The sequence below is a fragment of the Elephantulus edwardii genome, unplaced genomic scaffold (genome assembly GCF_000299155.1).
Source record: "Elephantulus edwardii isolate Elephantulus edwardi_28Jun2011 unplaced genomic scaffold, EleEdw1.0 scaffold00117, whole genome shotgun sequence".
Taxonomy (NCBI): Eukaryota; Metazoa; Chordata; class Mammalia; order Macroscelidea; family Macroscelididae; genus Elephantulus; species Elephantulus edwardii.
The window spans coordinates 3,884,411-3,909,128 of NW_006399867.1; the positions used below are offsets into that span (position 1 = coordinate 3,884,411).

Sequence of the window (24,718 nt, forward strand, 5' to 3'; positions counted from 1 at the left end):
TAAAATAACTTCTTTTCAAGCCCAGGAAAGAATCATGCCATTCAGTGTTGTCAACAGAACAGAAAAAGTGCTGGATTAAGATCCAGTGCCTCGCACTCTGGTAACCATTTACCAGGTGGATTGACACAGAGGCTGCAGCAATGGGCTTGAGTGTGAGATTGTGAAGATGGCACAGGATAGGACAGGGTTCAGATCTGACGTCTGTGGGGTCGCTATGGGTTGTATTCGACTTGATAGCACCTGCCAACACCAAGGGGCAGCACAAAGAGCTTCCTGCGGCCTTGAGGCCAGGGTGGGGCCTCTCTCCACTGTGAGTCATTCATTAGACACTGGTTCCTCTCTCTCCATTAGGGTGATCACCGCCGCCCTCTGATAAAACTCTCAGGGGCACCCTCAGTGAGTTAAATGTGATCCTCAAAGTCTGCTTCCAAAGGCGTGGGAAGGAGGTGAGCTCATGTGGCCAGCAGGGAGGGATGCTGTAGCTTCTGAAGGGCCAGCCAGTTTTACATAGACAGACACACCATGGCTGGCCCCTGAGGGGATAGAGACATGGTTACCACGGTGTTTATGGAAGTCTGTGGTGGCAACGAGGGAGCCCTGTAGGGCATTTGGCTCCCAACCCACAAGTGGGTGGTTCTAATCCACCAAGCGCTCCTTGGGAGAAAGATGGGTAATCTCCACCCTCCACTCCACTTGCAGCCTCTGAAAACCCATTTGGAAGGCCAGCTATAAGTCGGTTCCAACCGGATGGCAATGCGTTTATGTGGTGGCAGCAAAGATCAGAAATGTCCCAGAACCATCAACCCAGGAATGTATATGCAGATTTTGGTGCCTCCAGACAAAGACCTACTATTCTGGCATAAAACAAAATGACAAAAATAAGCTAGGGAGCAGACTGCAGTTGTTAAGAGCCAGGGTGACCGGATTCAAAGATGGTCCCGTCACCGGCTGGGGCGGGGATTCAAGGTCTCAGAACCTCAGTTTACTATCTGTCAAAATGCCAGTCCTCACAAAACGCCAGTTCCCATAAAATGGCAATCCTTACGAAATACCAGTCTCCACAAAACACCAGCCAGCCCCCATAAAACACGCAGCTGCAACAAAAGTCCACCCCCAAACGGCAGTCCTGAGCCCATGCGGGGAGCAGTCATGAGAGGCGTCTCACACACAGTGTACATCCCATCCACCAACACGTTTGGGTAAGTTCTGGCTGGGGCAGCTCTCATAAATCAACGTGGGACGAGGGCCACAAAGGGGTCAAACAAGCTCCACAGTAAAAACTTCTCTGTGCAGAAGAAAAGGTGGGGGGGAAGGAGAGAGAGATATACAGTTGCCAGGAAAATTCCTGGAAGAGACCGGCCTGGCTCACAGAATCAGACACAGGAGGTAGGCGGAGGTGGGCTTCTCACTGCAAGGCTGTTTGCAGGGCCTAGCTGTACTGTGTACACACGCTATGTCTGCTGTGATGTGGTGCTAAGGAGTGGGTCCTACACTCATTCACTCACCACAGACAGGAACACGGCCAGGCCTGCGCCTTCCCTGTGGGGTGATGGGACTCAGAGATCTCTCAGGCTGGTCTCACAAGCAGACTGCCAAGCCTTTCCTCCTACCCCAGTTCAGTCTGGAAGTTCTGCTGACACTGCTGCATCTCAGCAACATGTGAGCCTCTGGTAACAGACAGGCAGAGGCTGGACACGAGAGGTCCCAGGGGGACTGAAACTGGGGATCCCACGTGGAAGAAGCACATCTCCACTGAGCTACCAAAGCCGCTTTGTCATTATTTACAGATGAGAAATTAATCTTTTTCCTCCCAGTAGCTCTTTATTCGTTTATGACAGGTGATAAAAGCAAGTGAACTATAAAAGTATAAACAATTGGGTAAAAATTTATAAGTGATATAGATTCTGGATAAATCTTTCTAATTTACATACCTCAAGTATAGTAGCAGTGCATAAATTCACCAACTTTGTATTTTCTGACTTTGAAGTCTTTTAATACTTTAGTATTAAAATATTGATATATAAATAGCCACGTTTAATTTTATATTTCTGTGATACAAATGATTTACATATTTATCACTGAAAATAGTTATTTAAAGTCTGTCTAGATACATGTACAAGGATATTTATTACAATAATCTATAATTTATCTAAGCTAGAAATTTATCTGGTGGCTTAGTAGCAAGAAACTGTGCTAAAATCGCAAAGGCACTTGGTTCAAATACACCAGCTGCTCTGCAAGAGAAGGACAAGCAATTTCCTCCTGTGCCATTAACTGCCTCTGAAAACTCACTGGAGGTTCAGCTATGGGTCGGTTCTGACTCGACAGTACACAACAACAACCTAGAATTCAACAACAATCTAAAATTTATAGAACTCATAAGTCCCAGCCAGCTTTAATGCTCTCTCAGTTCAAGCTGAAGCTAAGAAAAATTAAATCAAATCCATGGGAACAAAAATATGACTTTGAGTCTATCCCACCTGAATTTCGATACTATCTCAGGAACTGGTTTGAGATCTTGAACACTAAAGAGCGAAGAACAGATGAGTTATGGGAGGATATCAAGAATATCATTCAGAAGAGTGCAGAAGGTCATTACAAAGACAAAGCAGGAAGAAAAGACCAAAATGAATGTCAGAAGAGACTGAATATTGCACTAGAGCACCAAGAAGCCAAAGTAAAGGGAAGAAATCAAGATATTAAGAAGCTGAACAGAGATTTCAAAAGGCAGCACAGGAAGACAAAGTATTATAATGAAATGTGCGAAGAGTTGGAGGTGGAAAATCCAAAGGGCCGAACTCGCTCAGCATTTCTTAAACTCAAGGAATGGAAGAACAAATTCAAGCCTCGAACTGTAATACTTAAGGATGTTTTGGGCAGAATACTGAATGATCCAAGAAGTATTAAAAGAAGAAGGAAAGAGCACACAGTCACTGTACCAAAAGGAATTGGTGGACACAGAAGAATTTCATGAAACAACATATAAGCAAGAGCCTGTGTAAATGAAAGAGGAAGTTCAAGCTGCTCTGAAAGAATTGGCAAAAAACAAGGCCCCAGGAATTGATGGTATACCAATTGATATATTTCAACTAATAGATGCTGCCCTAGATGTGCTCACCAAGTTGTGCCAAGAAATCTGGGGAACAACCACTTGGCCAACTGACTGGAAGAGATCTAGATTTGTTCCCATTCCAAAGAAAAGTGATCAGAGTGTAGAAATTATCGAACAACATCACTAACATTCAGCAAGATCCTACTGAAGATTATCCAAAAATGACTGGATCAGCACATCAACGGAGAACAGCCTGAAGTGCAGGCTGAGTTTAGAAGGGGTCGTGGTACTAGGGATATTGTAGCTAATGTTAGATGGATCTTAGCTGAACGCAGGGGGTACCAGAGGAATGTCTATCTGTGTTTCATTGACTATGCAAAGGCATTTGACTGCGTGGACCACAACAAACAGTGGCTAACTCTTAGAAGAATGGGAATCCCAGTACACTTGATCATGCTTATGTGAAACCTATGCTTGGACCAGGAGGCAGTCGTCAGAACAGAACAATGAAACAGTGCATGATTCAAAAATTGGGAAGGGTGTACTCCAAGGATGTGTCCTGTCTCCATACCTTTTCAATCTATATGCAGAACAAATTATCTGGGAGGCTGGGCTCTATGAGGAGAAATGTGGCATCGGTATTGGAGAAAGACCCATCAACAATCTGCATAGTGCAGATGACACAACCCTGCTTGCTGAAACATACATATATATATACACATGTATTTATAAATACATACAAACATACAAAAAGAGCTCTGGTGGCTTAGTGATAAGGAGTTCCACTGCCAACCCAAAGGCAAAAGGTTCGAATCCACCAGCTGCTCCACAGGAGAAGGATGGGCAATCTCCTGTGAGAGTCACTGCCTCTGAAAACCCACTGGAGGGTCAGCTATGAGTCGATTCTGATTCCATGGCACGTAACACCAACGACAACAAGAGAGAGCTCTGATGGCCTATCACTAGGAGTTACCCACTAAGGAGTTGCACTGCTGACCCAAAGGCTCACGGTTCAAATCCACCTGCTGCTCTGAGGGACAAAGATGGGTAATTTCCTCCCTTGCAGTTTAAAGTCTCTGAAAACCTGCTGGAGAGTCAGCGATGAGTGGGTTCCGACTAGACAGCACATAACTACCTACCCTATGCTCATTCTAGAAAATACAGGAATGACAGAGATGTTGAAAAATGAACACATCTGTTCCTGATCCCACTCAAAGAAATCCTACCGGCATGCTGATGTACTTCTCCCAGGCTCTGTTCTCTGTGTGTTTTGTACACATAGCTATCACTACCTTCTACATTCTGCTTTTAAAACTTAATTCCAGATTAAAAACACTTACTTATGTCTCTACCTCTCCAAGTATACTTGGATGTGCTGTTGACAGGGGAACACAGAAGATCCTGCTGCCACCAGGCCCCAGGGGACCTGGAGGGCACAGTGTCCAGTCAGGGACAGCAGGCACAGGCCAGTCCTGACAGTGACTGAGCCTGACCTTTCATAAAACACCTGCTGCCTACCCCAGCAGCCTTTGTGGGATGGCCAGATGATCATTTTGCTTAAGCACTTTGCCAAGACTACCATTAAAAACACTATGAATGTGTTACATGTCCTGAGAGGGAAGTCTGCGAAATGCCCCTGGGTTGTTGAAGTCGCCACTGGTAAAAGTGACCCAACAGAGTGAGCTCCTGACTGCCCGGGACAGTGGTGCTGGACAGCTAGCACCATCTCGTCCATAAATGGCCAGATGTTGGCCTGAGGATGGTTTCCCTTTGCTGTTTTATGACCTGGTAAAGGGAAACCAAAATAAATCAAACCTACAGGTCATCAAGTTGCTTCTAACTCGGGGCGACGCTCCAGGGCAGAGCAGAACACCCCACAGGGTGTCCAAGGCATGCTGCCACACCTTCTTCCCATGGAGTGGTCTGAGACCTCTGACCTCTGGGTTAGCAGCTGACCACTTTAGCAACCAGGGCTTCTCAGCAAAAGGGAAGGGAGGTGGAATTGACTCAGACCACGAGAATAATGAAACACACTGTAAACAAATTATTGTACCAGAACTAATTGAAAATATTTTTTTAGAAAGGAAGGAAACCAAGAGAATAACAGGAGCCCTGCAGCCAGAGAGGTGACAGAAAAGCTGAGTCCAGAAGTCGCCATGACTATGATTTTAATAGAACTTTTTTGTGTGTATTTGCTGCTTCTGGGGGCTGAGAGGGTATCTGAGGTCCAGAGGGACCCTCTGTGGATGGAGGTGACAAATAGGGCATGACGTTGCACAGCTGTCCTTTAGGGACCGGGCACGCACAGTGCAATAGTGCATCCAGCATTCCAACTCCTTCACTGTTTCCAGCTCCACTTGATGAGGACACAGCTGCAGGCAAGAGGCAAGTAGCCAGAAACGGCTCACTGGGCCTGAGGCCTCGGGACAAACGTCTACTGACTGGACCACTTCACAATGCCTCGTGAAGGGCCTCCCTACACTCATAACTCTCTGCAAATATGAGTCATTCTCCATCTTGGGCCAGAGCCTCTAGCCTCAGGCACGTGGCCAGCCCAAAACTGAGTGCCCTTCAGCCTCTGAGCTCTGCAGTATTGGCCCAAAGGCCTGTGGGTTTATCTGAAATTCCTCCCAACAAACCCAACAGAGGGGGCCGCACCGTAAGACACCAGGTTCCTCCTTCCCTGGGCCCCAAATCCTGACAGGAGCTGACAGAATCAAAGAGGAATCCTAACTCTGGCTGACTAAGATTTTCCTCCCCTGAGTCTGATATGAAGGGCTGTTATTATTGTTAAGTGCCGTCGAGTCATAGACGACTCCTAGCAACCCTATGAACGAAAGACCTGAACACTTGTATAACTTTCTTTTCTCCAAGTTTATAAAGTTTCCGGAGACAAGCTGTTTAGGAAGTGGATGCCACTCCTGCTGAGGAGGTTCATTTTCCCGCTGTACAGACTGAGGGGCAGACAAGAACAGAGCGCAGCCAAAGGCGGATGGATGGAACCAGGAGTGGTGCAATGGTAGAATTCTTGCCCTCCATGTGGGAGACCCAAGTTGGACTCCTGGTTGATGCACCTCAAGCACCGCCACCATCATCTGTGCAAGGCTGGCCTCCTGCCGTAGTGCTGAACTGGTTTCAGCAGGATTTCCAGACGAAGACAAACTAGGAAGGAAAGGCCTGGCAATCTTATCTGAAAATCGGCCAATGGATTGCTTCCTGATTGATCATGGCTATGCACAGGATGAGCCAGGGGCCAACTCAAACAACAGCTGAAAACAACAACAGGGAGAGAGATAAACAACAGCAAACAGGAGAGGCAGTCCTGTTGCCTTCGGGGTTCCTGGATTTCTCCCTCGAGATGGGATGTTGTTTCTGCCCTTGGGTTCCAGGAAATATCGTAGGTCATTAGAATAGTAAGTTCCCTGTTCCCCTTGAGCTGGTATTACTGGCAGCTCTTCCTTCCGTGTCCCCTGCCTCCGGCTGACACCTAGGTTTCCTGGAACCTAATATCAGACACCACGGATGAACCAGGACTTAAAATGAAGAGACAGGTGGCAGGCTGTTCTCCCCGTCCACACACTGCCGAGCGGATGGGTGTGGTCAGCAGCCCCCTTCATGGTGAAGTGAGGGAGCCTCCCCTTGGCCCTGCAGGGCTCGATCTCAGAGGGAGCCTGTGAGGTGGCTTCTGGGGCTGCCTGTCCCACAGAGACTTCTATTAGAACTCTGGCCCTGGACAGGACACACTTTTATCCAGGTCAGATTTGTTTGGGGGTTTTTTTGTTTTGTTTTGTTTTGTTTTTTTTCAGTCCATGATTTATTCAATATTCATTATGCTTGGAAAAGTAGAGGGCTGGTGGAAGAGAGTAAGATCTACATTGAAAAGGATTGATAGAGTGACACCAACAGTGGGCTTAAGCACAAAATATGGGCATTTTTTTTTCACAGCATAATAATGCATCCTGAACAGCTATTTGAAAAACACTGCCTTAAAAAAAAAACAAAAACAAAAAATCCACTGCCTTAAAGTGATTCAAAACTGGACAATGACTAAGGATGATAGAAGAAGAATCACTGTCTTTGACTTGTGGTGCTGAAGAAGAGTACTGAACATCCCAGGGACTGCCAAGGGAACAAAAAGGTCTGTCCTGGAGAGGGTGAAACCAAGTTGTTTCTTGGAGGCAAGGATTCTGAAGCTCTGTCTGACATATTTTGTTGCCAGGAAGGACCAGTCCTTGGAGAAGAACCTTATGCTTGGAAGGGTGGAGGGACAAGGCAAAAGAGGAAGACCTTGGAGGAGATGGACTGACACGGTAACTGAGAGAATGAGGGTAGGAGTGTCGGAGACAGTGAGGATAGAGGCCCAGGATAGAGCAGGTTTCAGAGCTACTGTGCTCAGGGTCGCTATGAGTCCCAGTCAACTTGATGGCACATAACCACAGCCAAATGATTCCAGGAGCTCTGTGATAAGGATTTGCACTGCCAACACAAAGGCAGCCAGTTCAAATACACCAGCTAGCTGCTCCACAGGAGAAAAATGGACAGTTTCCTCCCATGCAATATACAGCCTCTGACACACTGCAGGATGGACAGCTATGAGTTGGTTCTGACTTGATGGTACATAACAGCAAAGTGACTTTAAACCAACACAGTTATCCAGTTTAACAAGCACATCCTCAGACTTGGAACTTAACAGTGCAGATGGGAATTCAGGCCCAGCTCAGCCACCAGCAAAAGGCAAACTGGAGCCCTCACCTGCTAGGTGAGACTCAACAGGGCAGGAGAGAGCCCGGCCGTCCACTCACCTTGAAGTGAAAGGAACCTGCTGGGGACCCGCTTGATCCGTACCGCTCACATTTCATTAGGTTGCTGTAGTAGTTATTAACCTTGGCATTGGCGTTCTGGTCAGAGCTGGGGTCATCCGTGATGGAGCAGATGAAGTAACCGTCCTCGTCGTCGCTGTCGGCATTAGCATGGCCGTCGTGGCCAGCCTGGGAGGTCTGGCCGCAGTCAACGCCTTCCAGGCGGAAGATGAGGTCTTCGTCTGCCATGTTTTACCCAAGGGGCGAGTGGCACAGCCAGAGTTCCTGCACAAAAGTGGCAGCAAAGGTCCTGCAGAAACAAGAATGGACACAGGGCCAAGTGAGCTTGCCGTGCACCTTGTCACAGGGGTCAAGAGGAGCCAGCACCCCCGGAGACAAACCAGAGCTATATTGTGAGGAGGCGGCTGGCAGGATCGACATTCTACACCTACAAATTCGCCAACTCACTTTTAAGAACTTGGTGTTTCAAAAACATTGAAGCAAAATAAGGAAAAGAAATGCTTCTGTTTTTTTTTTTAATTTTAATGAAAGTTTATAAAGAACTTGGATTTCTATTCATTCACTGTTGTACATGTTCCTCCCTCCCCACCCAGACTGCTTTTTTCTTTGGGAAAAAAGTTCTTTCACTGTCATACAGTCCCCCCTCCCCACCAACTCCAGAACACCTTACTATGCAAATCTTATTCTGGATTCTTGTCATGCCAATCATACCCAATCATATATTCCCTTTATATAGTTCTCTCTCTCATCTGTTTCAATACTATATACATTATTTATCCCCTTTTCTTAGTTTCCCCCCAACACCCTTATCAGTCCTGGTCTATAATAGTGGCACTATGCAGTATTTATCTTTTTGTGACTGAAATATTTCACTCAGCATAATGTCCTCCAGGGTCACCCATTCTGTATATTTCATGAGTTCCCTGTTTTTCAGTGCTGTATAGTATTCCATTGTGTGACTATACCAGAGCTTCTCTATCCATTCACTTGTTGATGGGCACTTGGGTTGTTTCCAACTATTTGCTACTGCGAACAAGGCCAAAATAAACATTGGTGTGCATATATCTGCTTGGGTGGCAGTTATGGTTTCTCTGTGGTATATTCCCAGTAGTGGAATTGCTGGGTCAAATTATATTTCTATTTCCAACTTTTTGAGAAAGTGCCATACTGCCTTCCATAGTGGCTGCACCATTTTACACTCCCACCAACAGTGAATAAGGGTTCCAGTTTCTCGACAACCTCACCAGCATTTGCTGTTTGCTGCTCTATTGAACTTTGCTATTTTTACTGGGGTGAGATGATATCTCACAATTGTTTTGAGAAAAGAAAAGCTTCTTAAGCAACTGGAGTCATCTTCCAATATCGTCAATTAGATCAAGTCACTGTCCTGCTAACATCCTCCAGCCGCTTCCCCTCATACTTGGAAAAAACGGACTCGTCTCAAGTAGGCCTATGAGCTCTGTCCCTCTGGCCCTGTCCCCCTGTCCTGTGGCTGTGTTCGCTCTCTAAGCATGTGATTAGCATGGGAAGTTCCTTCGACCCTGAGCCTTTGCTTCTTTCTGGGAACAACCTTCCCACATCGGATTCGTTCTCATATAAGTGCCAGCTCAAAAGCCACCTTTCTAGAGAGAATGTGATGCATTCAGAGCCCCCAAGCATGCCCCATCGCTCTCAGCACATCATCTTTCTCTATTTTCTTTGTAATTATTTGCTCCACCTGATACTATCTCCTCTCTTTGGACTGTCTATATCTTCAGTGATTACAGAGCGCCCAGAGCAGCACATGGCATTTCATACACTCGCCTGGGAAGAATGAGCGACTCTAAGAAGGTGCCCTGGAGATTTCATCATTAACAGAAAGAAAATGCCAGCAGCCTGATGGCCACCAAACAGATGAGTTCTATAAACGACAGTGTCTCTGTGCTATGAAGTACCATGTGGCCACTGGAAGGAGGAGGGGACTCCAGACAGGCATGGACGTGCTCAGTGAGTCAAGTAAGGCTTCAACAAGATTGCGGGAGACCAGATACTGATGCCAACCTAGCAGCATCTTTGTACATTAGCAGTGAAGAACCTAAAAAATAGTATTATGCCAACAGTCATTTCCATTTACAATAACATCATCAACAACAAAAAGACAGATTCTTGTGATTTTTATGCGCTGCTGAGTCTGAATAGACTCATAGCTGACCCTCTGGAGGGTTTGCAGAAGCTGTAAATTGCATGCGAGGAGGATGCCCATCTTTCTTGTGGAGCAACTGGTGGGTTCATACCAAGGGCCGCTGAATTGCCAACACAACTCTATACCCACCAGGCCACAAGAACTCCCTACAAAAATACCTACAAAGGATAAACTTAACAACAGCAACAAAAGAGTCTGATGGGAGCACTGAAAAACAAAATATTGACAAAAGTAAAGGAAAGCCTACTTAGATGGGGAAGACCTTTGACCAGGTGGACTGACACAGCGACTGCTGCAGTGGGCTCTAGTGTGTCAGGACGTGTGAGGATGGCACAGGACAGGCCGGGGTTCAGATCTGCTGTTTCTAGGTTCGCTATGAGTCATACTCAACTTGATGGCACCAAACAACAACCACCACAACAGTAACTAGATGGAACAGTCCCATTTCACGGACCCAAGACTTGATGTTGTTAATATGGTAACACCCCCCTGCACGATTTAATGCAATTCCTCCAAAATTCCAACAATCCTTTTTTGCAGAAATGGAAGAGCTCACTGGAAATCTGCATGAAATGGTAAACCTCAAATAAGCAAATGGACGGGAAAACAAAGGATGAAGTTGAAGGGCTAGTATTTTTCATTTTCAAGACTTTGTTAGCCTTGGCAGGCTGGATTGGCACAGTGAGGGCAACAGTGAGCTTAGGCAGGGCAGCGACGGTGAGGATGGTACAGGGTTTCAACACGTTGTGCTTAAGGCTATGAATCAAAGGTGACTCGATGACACCAAACACCACCAACACTATGAAGTTATAGTCAACAAAAGAGTATATGGTGGATGTTATTGTTATGTGCCATCGAGTCGCCTGCGACTCATGGCGACCCTATGTACAATAGACCTAAACTCTGCTATGGGGAGCCAAACTTCATACCAAATATTATATGAAAACCCTTGTTCAGGAATTGAAGGAATTACAAATATATAAGATGGGATTTCTCTTGTGACAGATCACAGAAAATGAGCTGTTCGTTCCCTGCACACAAGAGACAGCTAGGGCCTCCCTACAGAGGGAGTGTTACTTCCTGTGAAATAACTTTCTGAGCTAGAGTATTAGGTTGACAATGGAGAAAAATTTGGCTTCATTTACAAGGAATTCTTTTTATGATTTGCTTCCCCCGATTATCAATAAATACACAGAGAGGCATGGCTTGGGCGTTCAGCCGAGAACTGCTGGCCCCCTGTTTTATGCTCTCTGCTCTATCTCATTCCTGGCTGTTTGTCTCATAATTAATAATTATAAAAATACTTTACCCTCGGTCTGCAACACTCTGCCCTATCCTGTGCAAATCACCATCTCCAACACACCTACCCCCATTACCCCAATCAATCCATCTCATTTAGGATCTTCCTCTCCTGCACTGTCCCTCCAACTTCCCAAGCATGACAACCCTCTCCAAGGACTGGTCCCTTCTTGCAACATGTCCAAAGTATGTCAGACGAAGCTTCAGAATCCTTGACTCCAAGGAGCATTCCGGCTTCACCCTCTCCAGGACAAACCTGTTTGTTTTCTTAGCAGTCCATGGTATATTCAATACTCTTCTCCAGTACCACAGCTCAAAGGCACCAATTCTCCTTCTACCATCCTAGTCAGAGGCAGAATACAACTGAGTCCCAAAGTCAACCCATCTATCTATGATCAACTGATTTCTTACAGAGGTATTAAAGGTAATTTAACAAAAGAAGAACTTTTTCAACAACTGGTGCTGGGACAGCTGCATATCCACACATTAAAGAATGCAACTGGAGCCCTTCCTTGTACAACACAGACAAATTAACTCAACACGTATCACAGACTTAAGCAGAACTAAAACTCACAGAAAAAAATAAAGAATTCTTCATGACCTTGAGTTAACCCTCTTTTTAGATCTGACACCAAAACCCCAAGAAACAAAAAAATGACACACAAATAGGTAGTCCTCAAAATGTAAAACGTTCATGCTTCAAAGGACATCTCTCAAAAAGTAAAGAAACACTGTCATTTCACTGGTACAGAAGGTTGACGAAAATTGTCACTGAGCAAGACAGAACTTAAACCACCCAACTTTTGAATAGGAAAGTTATTACTGTATCTAAATTAACAATAAACTTGTTTTGGATGTGTTCATAAAAAAAAAAAGCAAAGAAACAAGGGAGTTCTGGCGGCCTAGTGGTAAGAAGCTGTGCTGCAATCCAAAAATCTTGCGGTTCAAATCCACCAGGTGCTCTTTGGGAGAGGGATGGGCAATCTCCTCCTGTGAGATTTACTGCCTCTGAAAACTCACTAGAGGGTCCGCTATGGATCATTTCCAAATAATAGCACACAACAACAACAACCACATGCCCACAGAGAGTGAAGAAATATCCCACAGCATGGAAGAAAATTTGGAAAATTATGCACTTTATTAAAAAAACCCAACAACTCACAAAAAACAATCCCACTGGTGCTAAGCTGGTTCCAACTCACTGCAACCTATTCCATCAGGTTTCCAAGGGCTCAAATCTTTGTGGGAGCAGCTGAGAGATTCAAACTGCCGACTTACTTTCCGGTTAGTTGTAGTTAGGCCCTGTGCCACCAGGGCTTCTTATGTATGATAAAAGACTACTTAAGAACACTGCCACTCAACAATAAAAAGTCAGATAATCCAATTTAAAAATGGGCAAAGATCTATATGCAAGCTCAGTCCCTTTGAAACAAATCCATTTAATAGTTTCTCTTTCCAGGTACAGCTTGATAGGTGCTATAGAGTTGACTTCCACTGTGAAACCCCTACCACGAACATGTGACAAAGCAGATTCCCCATATACACCCTGCAGGGTTTTCTTAGCTATAATTTTGTGGAAATAAATCACCAAGTCGGGCAAGTTAAAGCACTAACATTTTACTTAGTGACCAATAATTTTCACCACTAGGGTCTGTCTGGATATTAAGTACGTATGTTTGTAAATAATAACTGCTACCAACAACGGCACAACAAAAACTGTATACATGTGTGGCTTGGACTTTTTTTTTTATTCAATATTGTACTAGAAGTGATTGTTACAGCAATATGCCAAGAGAAGGAAATAAAAGGCATCCAGATCAGCAAACAGATGGTAAAACTGTCACTATATGCAGACGATATGATAGTGTACACAGAAAACCCCAAAGACTCAACAAAGAAATTGCTTAATGCTAGTAGGCCAATTTAATAGAGTGGCAGGATATAAGATCAATATCCAAAAATCAGTGGGATTCTGCTACAGTAACAAAGAGACTTCGGAGCAAGAAACCAATACCATTTACAATAGCCAGGCACAAATTGAGATACTTGGGAGTGAAAAAACTAACTAGGGACACAAAAGCCCTATACAAAGAAAACTACAGAGCATTTCTGCAAGATACAAAAAAGACATAAAGAAATGGAAAAATGTACCCTGTTCATAGGCAGAAAGACTCAGTATTGTGAAAATGATAATCTTACCAAAAGCAATCTACATGTTCAACACAATCCCAATCCAGATACCAAGTTCATTTTTCAAGGAGATTGTAAGGGAAATTGTTAGGTTTATTTGGGGAGGCAAGAGACCTTGAGCAAGTCAAACACTTCTGAGAAACAAAAATGAAGTGGGAGGCATAGCACTCTCTGACCTCAAAACCTAGTACACAGCGGTAGTAACCAAAATAGCAGAGTATCGGTACAGGCACTTAGACCAATGGAACAGCATTGAGAACCCAGAAACAGACCCAGCTATCTATGGCCAACTGATATTTGACAAGGAAATAAAACCAATCAAATGGGCAAATGACAACCTCTTCAAAAAACGGTGCTGGCAAAACTAGACTTCCACCTCCAGAAAGCTGAAACAGGATCCACATCTCACACTATACACAAAAATAAACTTGGGGAGTTCTGGTGGCCTAGTGGCAAGAAGTTGCACTGCAAACCTAGAGGCACACGGTTCGAATCCACCAGATGCTCTGCCGGGGAAGTAGGGACAATCTCCTCCTGTACCAGTCAGATCTGATTTGACGGTACACACACACACACACACATAATAAAATAAAAATAAAAAAAAATAAACTCAAGATAGATCAGAGATCTGGGAATAAAGCCCCAAACCATAGATTTCTTAAGCGACAAACTGGGATCAAGCTTAGAAGGTCTAGTCTACGGTATAAAGAGCCTATCAAATACAGCCAGAAATGTACAATCTGAAGAAGATATAATTGATGAAAGGGACCCTCTAAAGATAAATCCCTGTGTGTACCAAAAACTTTACAACAGGGTGAAAAGAAAACCTACTGACTGGGAACAAACATTTGGCAATACCAGCTCAGACAAGAATCTCATAATGAAAGTTTACAGAATCCTATAGGACCTCCACAAGAAAAAGACTGATACCCCAGTTACAAAAAGGGCAAAAGACATGGAAAGAGTTTTCACAGAGGAAGATATTTGAATGGCCAACAGACACATGAAGAAATGCTCAAAAGCAATGATAATAAGAGAGATGCAAATCAAAATCACAATGAGATACCATCTCACTTAAGGAGCAGTGGCAAAGTTTAACAGGACAGAAAGTATTCAATGTGGGAGAGGAAGTGGAGAGATAGGAAGTCTTACACATTGTTGGTGCGATTGTACAATGGTACAACCACTCTGGAAGACAGTTTGGTGCTTCCTCAAACAGCTGAACATAGAAATTCCATATGACCCAGCTATTCCACTATTTGGAATATACCCTGAGAAAATGAGAACTGAGGATCAAACAGAAACTTGTACACCAGTAACAGCCAATTCCTGAAAATCATATCATGTTTGGTAAAGCACTGGATCAGTGAAAAAAGGAATACTTTCAGTAAGACGGACTGACATAGTGGTTGCAACAACTCGCACAACTGCAATTGTGAGGATGTCTCTGGAATGGGCAGTGTTTCACTCTGTTGTATGTCATTATGGGACAGAACTGATTCCATCGTCTAACAACAGTTCTCAGTGACTGGTTTTGGAGAGATCTGTGGCTGTTTAATGGTGTAACTCTGGTCTTTCTAGCCAGGATAACTGGTTTGATTCCCTGTAAATGCACCTCACGTGCAGCTACCACCTGTTTGTCAGTGGAAATTTGCATACTGCTGTGATATTAGACCAGATTTCAGCAGAGCTTCCAGACAAAGATCGGACTTTGGAGAAAGGCCTGCCAAACTACTTCTGATAACTATCCAGTGAAAACTCTCTGACTCACAACGGTCTGATTTCCAACCCATTATGGTGATTGTGGAGGACCGTCTGAGGAGCCTTTTGTTCCTTTGTGCATAGGGTCCATGTGGGTGAGGAGCATGGCAGGTAGCCAGTGTGTGGATTTAGAAATATAAACATTTTGGTGATAAAAAAAAGAAACTTGTACAGCAATGTTCATAGCAGCATTATTCACCATCACAAGAACATGGAAACAGCCCAGATGTTCAACCACAAATGAATGGATTGAGAAGTTATTGTACATTCATACAACGGAATACTATGCAGCACGCATAGTAAATTATTACCTAACTTGGGAGGGACTGGAGAGCATTATGCTAAATGAACTAACTTGGTCCTATAAGGACAAATACTGTATAAAAGCATTATTGTAGAATGAGTATAAGGATCCAAGGGAGGGGATGGAAGCAGAGAGGTGAGGATGTGTGGGGGTGGTAGTGAAATTAATCATGGGGTTGCACAATTTTATTGGGGGGGTTAGGGAAATGGGAAGGAACTGGAGAGAAAAACAATGTATTGAAATTTTGTAAATAAACTCATATAATAATAATAATTCTAAAAAAATGTGTGGCTTTGGGGTTAAGATCAAAAAATGAAATAGGCATTTCTCCAAAGACATACAAAATGGCCACTAAGTACAGATAAAGACACTCAATGGTATGAAACCATTGTTGTTTTTGTTGTTAGATGCCACTGAGTTGAGAATGACTCACAGTGATTCTAGAACAACAGATGTGACCCCTGTCCTATCCTGTGCTATCCTCGCAATCTCTGACACACTTGAACTCATTGCTACAGCTGCTGGGTCAATCCATCTGGTTGAAGTCTTCCTCTCTTCTGCTTTTCCAAGCATAATCTCCCTCTCCAAGGTACAGCCTCTCTAACAACATGCCCAAAGTATATGAGATGAAGTTTCACCCTCCTTGTCTCTAAAGAGCTCACTAGCTGCACTTTCTCTGATATATATTGGGGTTCTTTGCAGTTTATGGGATATTCAGCCCTCAACTCCAACATCATAACGCAAATCAAAACCACATTCATTCAAATGACTAAAATCACAGAGACAGATAATTCCAAGTGTTTGTAAAGACAGGGAGAATTAGAACTCACATCCATTGCTGGTGGGAATAAAAAAATGGTCTTGTCTCTTTGGAAAACACATTGTAATTCCTCAAAAAGTCTATTAAAGCATTCCCATATAACCCAGCAATCCCAATCTTAGGTAGACACACACAAGTAATCAAAACTTATGTCCAAAGGGAGCTAGGGTGGCCTCATCTGTAAGGCATTGCACTGCTAACCAAAAACATTCATCCATGCATAAATTTGAATATGAATGTTTTCAGCAGCACTGCTCATGACAAGCCCAAATGAGGAAATAAATGTCCATCGACCAGTGAATGAAGAAACAGAATGTCTTATGCTTTGGTCACACAGAGGAACAAAGGAGTGATACACGCTACATCATAGTCGAATCCTGGAAGTGTCATTGTTTAAGAAGCCAGTCACAAATGGTTATCTACCGTATGATTCTGTTTAGGTCAACTGTTTAGGTTTTTGTCCAGAGAGGGCAAAGTTGATTAGTGATTGTCTAAGGCTTGGTGATTCATCCGGTGGTACCAGAAGAAAAGGCCTGGAGACTGGCTTCCATAAAGATTAACCAAAACCCACAAGCTGTTGTCAACAAGTTGAGTGGATTCTGACTCAGACAGAAAGACCCCAGGTGGGTTTCAAGGCTGTAATCCTTATGCAAGGAGACGGCAATGCCTTTCTTGCTGCAGGGAGCAGCTTGGTAGGGTGGAACTTCTGAACTTTCCAACACCAGCTGAGAACTTAGAGCTGGGCCACCAAGACTCCTTTCCATAAAAATTACAACCGAGAAAACACAATGGAGCCATTCTACTCCGTTAACACATGAAGTCGTTGGTGACTCTACAGCACCTAAAAAATCTCCAATAGGGCTGGCTGGATGGGGAGCAATGGACAGTGACTGTGAGTGGGTACAGGGCTTCTTATGGGGTGATAAGAATGTTTTGTAATCAATTGTAGTGACAGGTGCACAATTCTGTGTCGTTATGTGTCGTCGAGTTGCCTGCAACTCATAGTGACCCTATGTACAACAGCCCTAAACCCTGCTCTATCCTGTGCCAATCTTATTGTCTCTGACACACCTACCCCGATTACTCCAGTAACTGAATCAATCCATCGCATTGAGGGTCTTCCTCTCCTGTGCTGTCCCTCCACCCTTCCAAGCATTACGTCCCTCTCTAAGGAATGGGTCACTCCTTGCAACATGTCCAAAGTATGTCAGACGAAGGTTCAGAATCCTTGACTCCAAGGAGCAGCCTGGTTTGACCCTCTCGAGGATGAACCTGTTTGGTTTTTTAGCAGTCCATGGTATATTCATTCAATACTCTTTTTCAACACCACAGCTCAAAGGCATCAATTCTCCTTCAGCTCTCTGATGCATAGCAAGTGATTGCAAAAATCATGGCCTGTATTAGGCGCACCTTAGTCTCCAGACTGACATCGTTGATCTTCAGTACTTTAGAGAGGTCTCTAACCACAGACTTTCCCATTGCAATACGTCTTTTAATTTCTTGGCTGCTGGTGCCAAGAGTGTTGACTGTGGGGTCAAGTAAACTAAAGTTGTGAACAATCTCAATCTCTTCACCATCCATCATGATGCTGCCAACAGGCCCAGTTGTTGTTGTTACATGGTGATTTATGTATAAGAGTTCTGAACTCTGCTCTATCCTGAGCCAACCTCACTGTCTCCAATACATCCGCCCCTATTACCCCAGTCACTATGTCAACCCATCTCATCTAGGGTCTTCCTCTCCTGCGCTGTCCCTCTACTCTTCCAAGCATGATGTCCTTCTCCAAGGACTGTTCCCTCCAGGCCACATGCTTAAAATATGTGAGACAGTCTCAAAATCCTTGCCTCTAAAGAGCAACTTGGTTTCACAGGACAGACCTGTTTGTTCTTTTAGCAATCCATGGTATGTTCAAGACTCTTCTCTAGCACCACAACTCAAAGACATCAGTTTTTCTGAGTATACTAAACCCCAGTGAGTTTATGTGGGGACATGATATGAATCAGATCCTGATAAAAAATGTAAAAAACAATGGAGAAAACGGTGGAGAAAAACATCTTTTAAAAGCAGAGCAGGCATATTATGATAATTTCTGGGTATGAAAAGGAAAATGACATGTGTGTCCACACACAGAGACTTTCTAGAAGACTCCAACAACAACTAGGACGGGGCAGTGGGTCTGGAACTTGTGGGAATGGAATTGCTGTTGTTCTATGCTGTTGAATCAATTACAGCTCACAGAGACACTATGAACAAGAGATCTGAATCCTGGCCTATCCTGAGCCATCCTCTTTGTTGGCAGCCATGAGGCCAATCCAACTCCTTGAGAGCTTCCCTCTCCTTCAATGATCTGCTATCTGTCCCTGCATCACGTCTCTGTCCAAGCACTGGCCCATCCTGACAGCATTCTCAACAAACGTGAGACCAAGTTTCACCATCGTTGCCTTTAAGCAGCATCCTGGTTGAAATTCCTCCAAGACAGAACTGTTTGTTCTTTTGACAGTTCACGGGATAGTTCATGTTCTTTGCCAACATCATAATTCAGTGGCATCAATTCTTCTTTGATCTTCCTTATTTACCGTTCAACTTTCAGATACATAAAAACCACTGAAAATATCTAGGGTCATATCAGGGGCCGGTTAAAACTCAGTATGTATGTATTTTACAAAGCTGACTGTTCTGAGCATCAAATTGTAAAAAAAAAAAAAAAGTGAGACTGTTTTTAAAAAGTCTACATTAAGGCAATAATTTCAACTGTTCTTAACAGCTCTTCCAACTGGGGCAGCTTCCTAGGCTCAAAGTTTTGAACTTTCTTGACGACTATCACACAGTTGTTGCTACATGTTGTTGAATTGGAACTCACTCAGAATTGAAACCTCCAGCAGGATTTCAGAGGCTGTAAAGTGAACAGGAGGAGATTTGTCCATTTCTCTCCTAAGGAGTAGCTGGCGGATTTGAACTGCCAGCCTTTGGGATGGCAGTGCAACTCTTTACCCAGTAGGCCACCAGAGCTCCCTGTTACAGCAGTGCTGTTAGGTACCATATGATTCTCAGTGGCCTAATGAACAAAAGCTCTGAACCCTGTCCTATCCTGTGTTTTTCTCACAATCTCTGACACACTTGTGCCTTTTGCTGCAGTTCTCATGTCATTCCACCTGGTTGAGGGTCTTACCTAATGCTATGTTGTTGTTGTTGTTGTTGTTAAGTGCTGTCGAGTCGCAGGTGACTCACAGCGACCCTATGAAGGAGAGTCCTCAAGGCTTGGTGTCTTTCATCCTCTCTCCAGTTTCACAGGGTTTCCGGAGGCAAGCTGTTACAGAAGTGGATGCTGCTCCTGCTTCCAAACCTAATACTACAGCAGTAGGAAATATGTTTTACATTCTAACCCAGTACACCTATACTAAAGAACTAAATGTCAGAAACCGTTCTTAGCCTTATTTTGTACAATCTACCCTATTTACTATTCTTATTTTCTTTATTTTTTTTCCCTTAATCCACTCATATAGTAAATGTCATGTTTATGATAAAAATAATATATATTGATTTTTCATTCTCTGGACAAGCTCTGATGGCCTAGTTAATTTTTGTTGTTGTTGTTGTTGTTGTTATCGAGCTGCACTGCTAGGCAAAAAGCTGCATCTCTGGGTGTTCAAATCCACCAGGGGCTCCACAGGAGAACGATGGACTGCCTTTGATTATTATGATTTACAGCCTCTGAAAATGGATGGTGTGTCACTATTAGAATAAACTCAATGGCCGTGAGGTGAGTTATACAAGACAGTCTCCAGTCTGAATCCAGTGCCACAGCCTGCCTGCTCTCGTTACCAAAAATCTTCCCCAGCCCACTGCCAGCCCCTTCCCCGCTACAGTCCTCTCGACTGGATGTTCCCCACTCCAGAGCTTCCTCTGTCTTGGTCAGCGTTTGGCCAGAATCCCTGCTGATTAAGGCAGCGTGGTGCCTGGAACTGCCAAGAGGCCCAGCCAGGTCTGCAGACTCTGGGGCCTGGGAGAGGAACCTGGTGGGAAGCCTACCAGGCTTCGGTCTACAGATGTCCAGTGTCCAGGATTAAAGGGCCTGGGATAAACCAAAACCAAACCCAACCAATGGCCGTCAAGTGGATACTGACCCTTCATCGCTTTCTGAGGCTGTAAATCTTTTCCGAAGGAGACTGTCTCTTTGTCTTCTGGTCGGCTGGTGGATTCGAGCCACTGACCTTTTGGTGAGCTGCTCAAATATGGTCTGCTGCTAGTGACCCTGACCAAATTAATTACCACATTGCTGTTGTTGTTGTGTATGGCGGAGTCAGAACTGATTCACAGCTGACCCTCCAGCACATTTTCAGAGGCAGTAAATCTCACAGGAGGAAACTGTCCATCTTTCCGCCTTTCTCCCGCAGGGCAGCAGGTGAATTCGAACTGTTTGCCTCTGGGCTGGCAGTGCACTTCCTTACCTCTAAGCCATCAGAGATCCCCATTACCTCACTAATACATTTTACAGCAGGAGGGTTGAACCCACAATTAGTTCACAGGGAAGGCTGCCCAGAACCCCAGTCTGAGATCTTGGTCTATGGTGCTGATGCCAGCATCTCCCTGGATCTGGGAGGTGCGACAGGAGCTCAAGTGAGCAGCTGTCGCCTCCTCCTGGCACAGCCTCACGCACAGCTGACACGTATCCCTGAAAAGAGTGCAACCTGCTTTGTGGATTCTGAACTGTCATAAATCTGTTCTTAAGGCAGCTGTGGCAGTGCCTGTCAACTGTCCCCCACAGTGCCTTCCCCCTTCTTCCTAACAACAGTTACACTCACTGGCCGTGAGGCTAAGCACACAGCCACCCAGAGCAAAGGTAGCATTTCCCAGGCTCCTCAGCAATTAGGTGCACTCATGTGAGCCTGTTCTGGCCAAGAGAATGCAAGCAGAAGTGGTGTGTGCCCCACGAGGTAAGGTTCTTAAGGGAGGGTGTGTGTTCTGCAGGTGAAAGGCAGGTGTGATGGCTGGCGCTCAAGCAGCTTTATCAGATCATGAGGGTGCATATGCTAAACATGACAGGGCCACAGGACAGGACACGGGTTTCTTACATCATAGCGCCTTGTAACAACCCTGGACTGCAAGTGTAAACACGTTCAATTGGCTACGACTGTCTCCCTTACTTCTTTCTAATCACATCTGGTCTAACAGCCTTTTCTCTGCCATATCATGAAAAGCTACATCTTTTCTGACAAGGTGATGTTTGAGCAGGTCGTCCTGGGAAAACTATGGCCTTTTTCCAGTGTTCTAACTTGGCCTAAATCCCATCTTTATGACCAGGCACTCAGGGGATTTGAACACCCCTGGACACAGCAGGCTATAACTATATTCAATTACATCAGTAGTCAGCCCAGCCCTGGCATTCAGAAGAAAAGTTAAAAGTCACTGTTGCCTACCGGTCCAGTGGTAAGAATCTTTGTTTTCTTGACATTGAGATGCAATCCATACCAAAGGATGCATTCCTTGATCTTCTGCAGCAAATGCTTCAAGTTTGTTTCACTTTCAGCAAATAAAGTTGTGTCATCTGCGTAATGCAGGTTATTGATGAGTCTCCCTCCGATCCTGACGCCACACTCCTCCTCATAGTGTCCAGCTTCTTGGATAATTTGCCCAGCATACAGACTGAACAGGTACAGAGAGAGAATACAACCCTGATGCACTCCCTTCTCAATTTTAAACCAGGTAGTGTTCCCCTATTCTGTTCACACAAAAGCCTCCTGGTCCAGGCAAAGGTTCCACACGATTAAGTGTTCTGGGATTCCCATTCTTCTCAATGTCAGCCACAACTTCTTATAATCCACACAGTCAAATGCCTTTGCATGGTCAATAAACTCACAACTGACCCTCCAGCAAGCTTTCAGAGTCTGTAAACATGAGAGATGACCCATCTTTGTCTCTTGGAACAGCTGGTGGATTAGAACCATCAGAGAGTCGTTCACTGGCAGTACAACTCCCTACAAACTACACCATCCAGCCTCCTAAGACCATTCACCTACCAACTTGAGCTTCACTCAGAAGGCTCTGTTCTGGGGCTGGGAGAGCTGAGCCAGGAGTGGGCCTCCAGCTTCATGAGAAAGTCACCTGTCCTCATGCAGGCATCATCCCCTCTGGGGCCCTGCCACACACTCAGAAAATATTTCTGAGAAGCAGCCAGATGGAGATCTGGGTCAGGCCAGCTCAAGTTCAAGGCCCAGCTTTGTCTACTATGAGCTGTGTGACTTAAGCACCTGCTTCTACTTCTTCACAAGAAACCAGGCTGCTGTACACCAATGTTCACAGCAGCATTATTCATCATTGCAAGAACAATGAAACAGCCCAAACGTCAACCACAACTGAATGGACTGAAAAATTGTGGTACACGATGGAATACTATGCAGCATTCAGGAGCAACAATTTTGAAAAATACTACATAACTTGGGAGACACTGCAGAGCATTATGCTGAGTGAACTAACTCAGCCTCACAGGACAAATACTGCAGAAGACCATTATTGTAAAAACAGAAGGATACCTTCTAAATGCATATGGGAGTCCAAGTGAACAAGAGGTGGGATCAGAGTGGTGAGGATGGGTAGGGGGAAATCATGGATCAGCCAATTTGGTGGTGGAGGGAGGGATAAAGGAAATGAGAAAGATTAAGTGGAGACTTGGGCATAGTCCAATAGTGATTAATTTTATAAAACATAATGTATGGGAATGACTATATGAAATATGTCAATGAAGGGAAGTGTGAAATACACACACAGAGAGAAAGAGCCTCCACTATGTACATGAATAAAATACAAAATATATGAATAATGACATGCACACCAATAAAAACACAGAGGTGGAAGAAAAAAGAAACCAGGCTGCATAACACACCCCAGTATGGTGACAGCCCTGATAGAGAGTAAACACCTAAGAATATCGCCATAATTGTTAACATCATCTAGTTAGGATTGTCACCATGGTTTTTCATATCACAAGCAAAGGGGGATGAGGGATGGGTTCCGGTCATACAGGTGCCTGGAAGGTCTGGCTGGAAGTGCATGTGTCAGGCTCCAGTCATGGGACCACCTCTCTCGTTGAGTCCCACCCCAGAGGACCCTCTAGCAGCTTTGCAGTGGCAATTCATACTATTAAACGTTCACACCCAGACCTGTAGACTAAACCACAGCGGTGCTGACCCCCTCCCGTGAGGCCTTCTCTCCCCAGAGCTGCTCTCTGGGTGCAGAAACAGGCTGCAGTGCCTCACCCCCACCCTCTGGCCTGTGGCAGGCAGCTGAACAAGAAGGGAAAAAAAGGACCAGTGATGACATCTCTGAAGACCCTGAACCCAGATGAGCCCAAAGCCAAAATATTACTCTGCAATACACCAGCGACTTGACGGCACATAACAACAACACCATATGAATGATTGCATGAAACACAATGTAAATGAAAGATTGCAAAAAACAATGTAGATAAATGGAAAAACATATAAAGGTATATCAATATCAATAAACGATATTAAAGAATTTCATTCAGCATAAGGTCCTCCAGGTTCATGTGATGAAGTATTTAAAAGATTTATAATTACTCTTTAACACTGCGTAATATTCCATTGTATGTATGTATTATTAGTTTAAAAAACCTATTCATTCATTGACGAGTATTTAAGTAATTCTCTTTTTGCCACTGTGAACGTGGATGTGTGTATATCTGTTCGTGTCATGGCATATACTTAGAAGTTGGATTGCTTTGTTTTTAATTTTTTTATTATTATTAATTTTAATGAAAATTTACAGAGACTTTGGATTTCCCTTCATTCATTGTTGCACTTTTCTCCCTGTCCCCCCATATCCCCCCATACTCTTCTCTTTGAAAAGTAAAAGAAAAATTCTTTCATTGTTTTACAATCCCTCCCCTCAGGTCCACTCCACTATGCAGCCTTTGTTTGGGACTCCTGTCATGACAATAATACCTAATCACACATCCCTTTTAAACAGTTTTATCCCTCATCTGTTTGGCCATTTAAATGTTTTGCTATTTCTTAATGTATAAATTTTGATCCTTATCTATTGATTTCCTGGTAAGATAAATAAGGCTTAAGCTCCACTCCCCTTGCCTACCCACCCTCATATGAGCAAGTCTTCTGGTTCCTCCAGATAAGATACCAAGATCTCTCTGTCCTCTACTTTGTTAAGATCTCTCTCATCTCTTACCAATTAGAAGCAGCTATGGGTTTCTCACAATTTAGTGTGTTTATCTCACTTAAGGGGAAAAGAGAAGATGTGGTTTCTGAGCTGCAAG

General features: G+C 44.2%; 1 protein-coding gene across 1 annotated transcript in view; it reads right to left on the reverse strand.

Moving 5' to 3' along the window:
* Nucleotides 1–8,100, reverse strand: part of EEF2K (eukaryotic elongation factor-2 kinase) — a 57,213-nt gene extending 49,113 nt beyond the window's left edge. Inside the window, exons 1-2 of the mRNA XM_006892694.1 lie at nucleotides 7,855–8,100; nucleotides 1,506–1,539 (exon numbers count right to left, since the gene is read on the reverse strand). Coding sequence (XP_006892756.1) covers nucleotides 1,506–1,539; nucleotides 7,855–8,100 — 280 coding nt within the window. The remainder of the gene's footprint in view (nucleotides 1–1,505; nucleotides 1,540–7,854) is intronic.
* Between the last annotated feature and the right edge of the window lie 16,618 nt (nucleotides 8,101–24,718).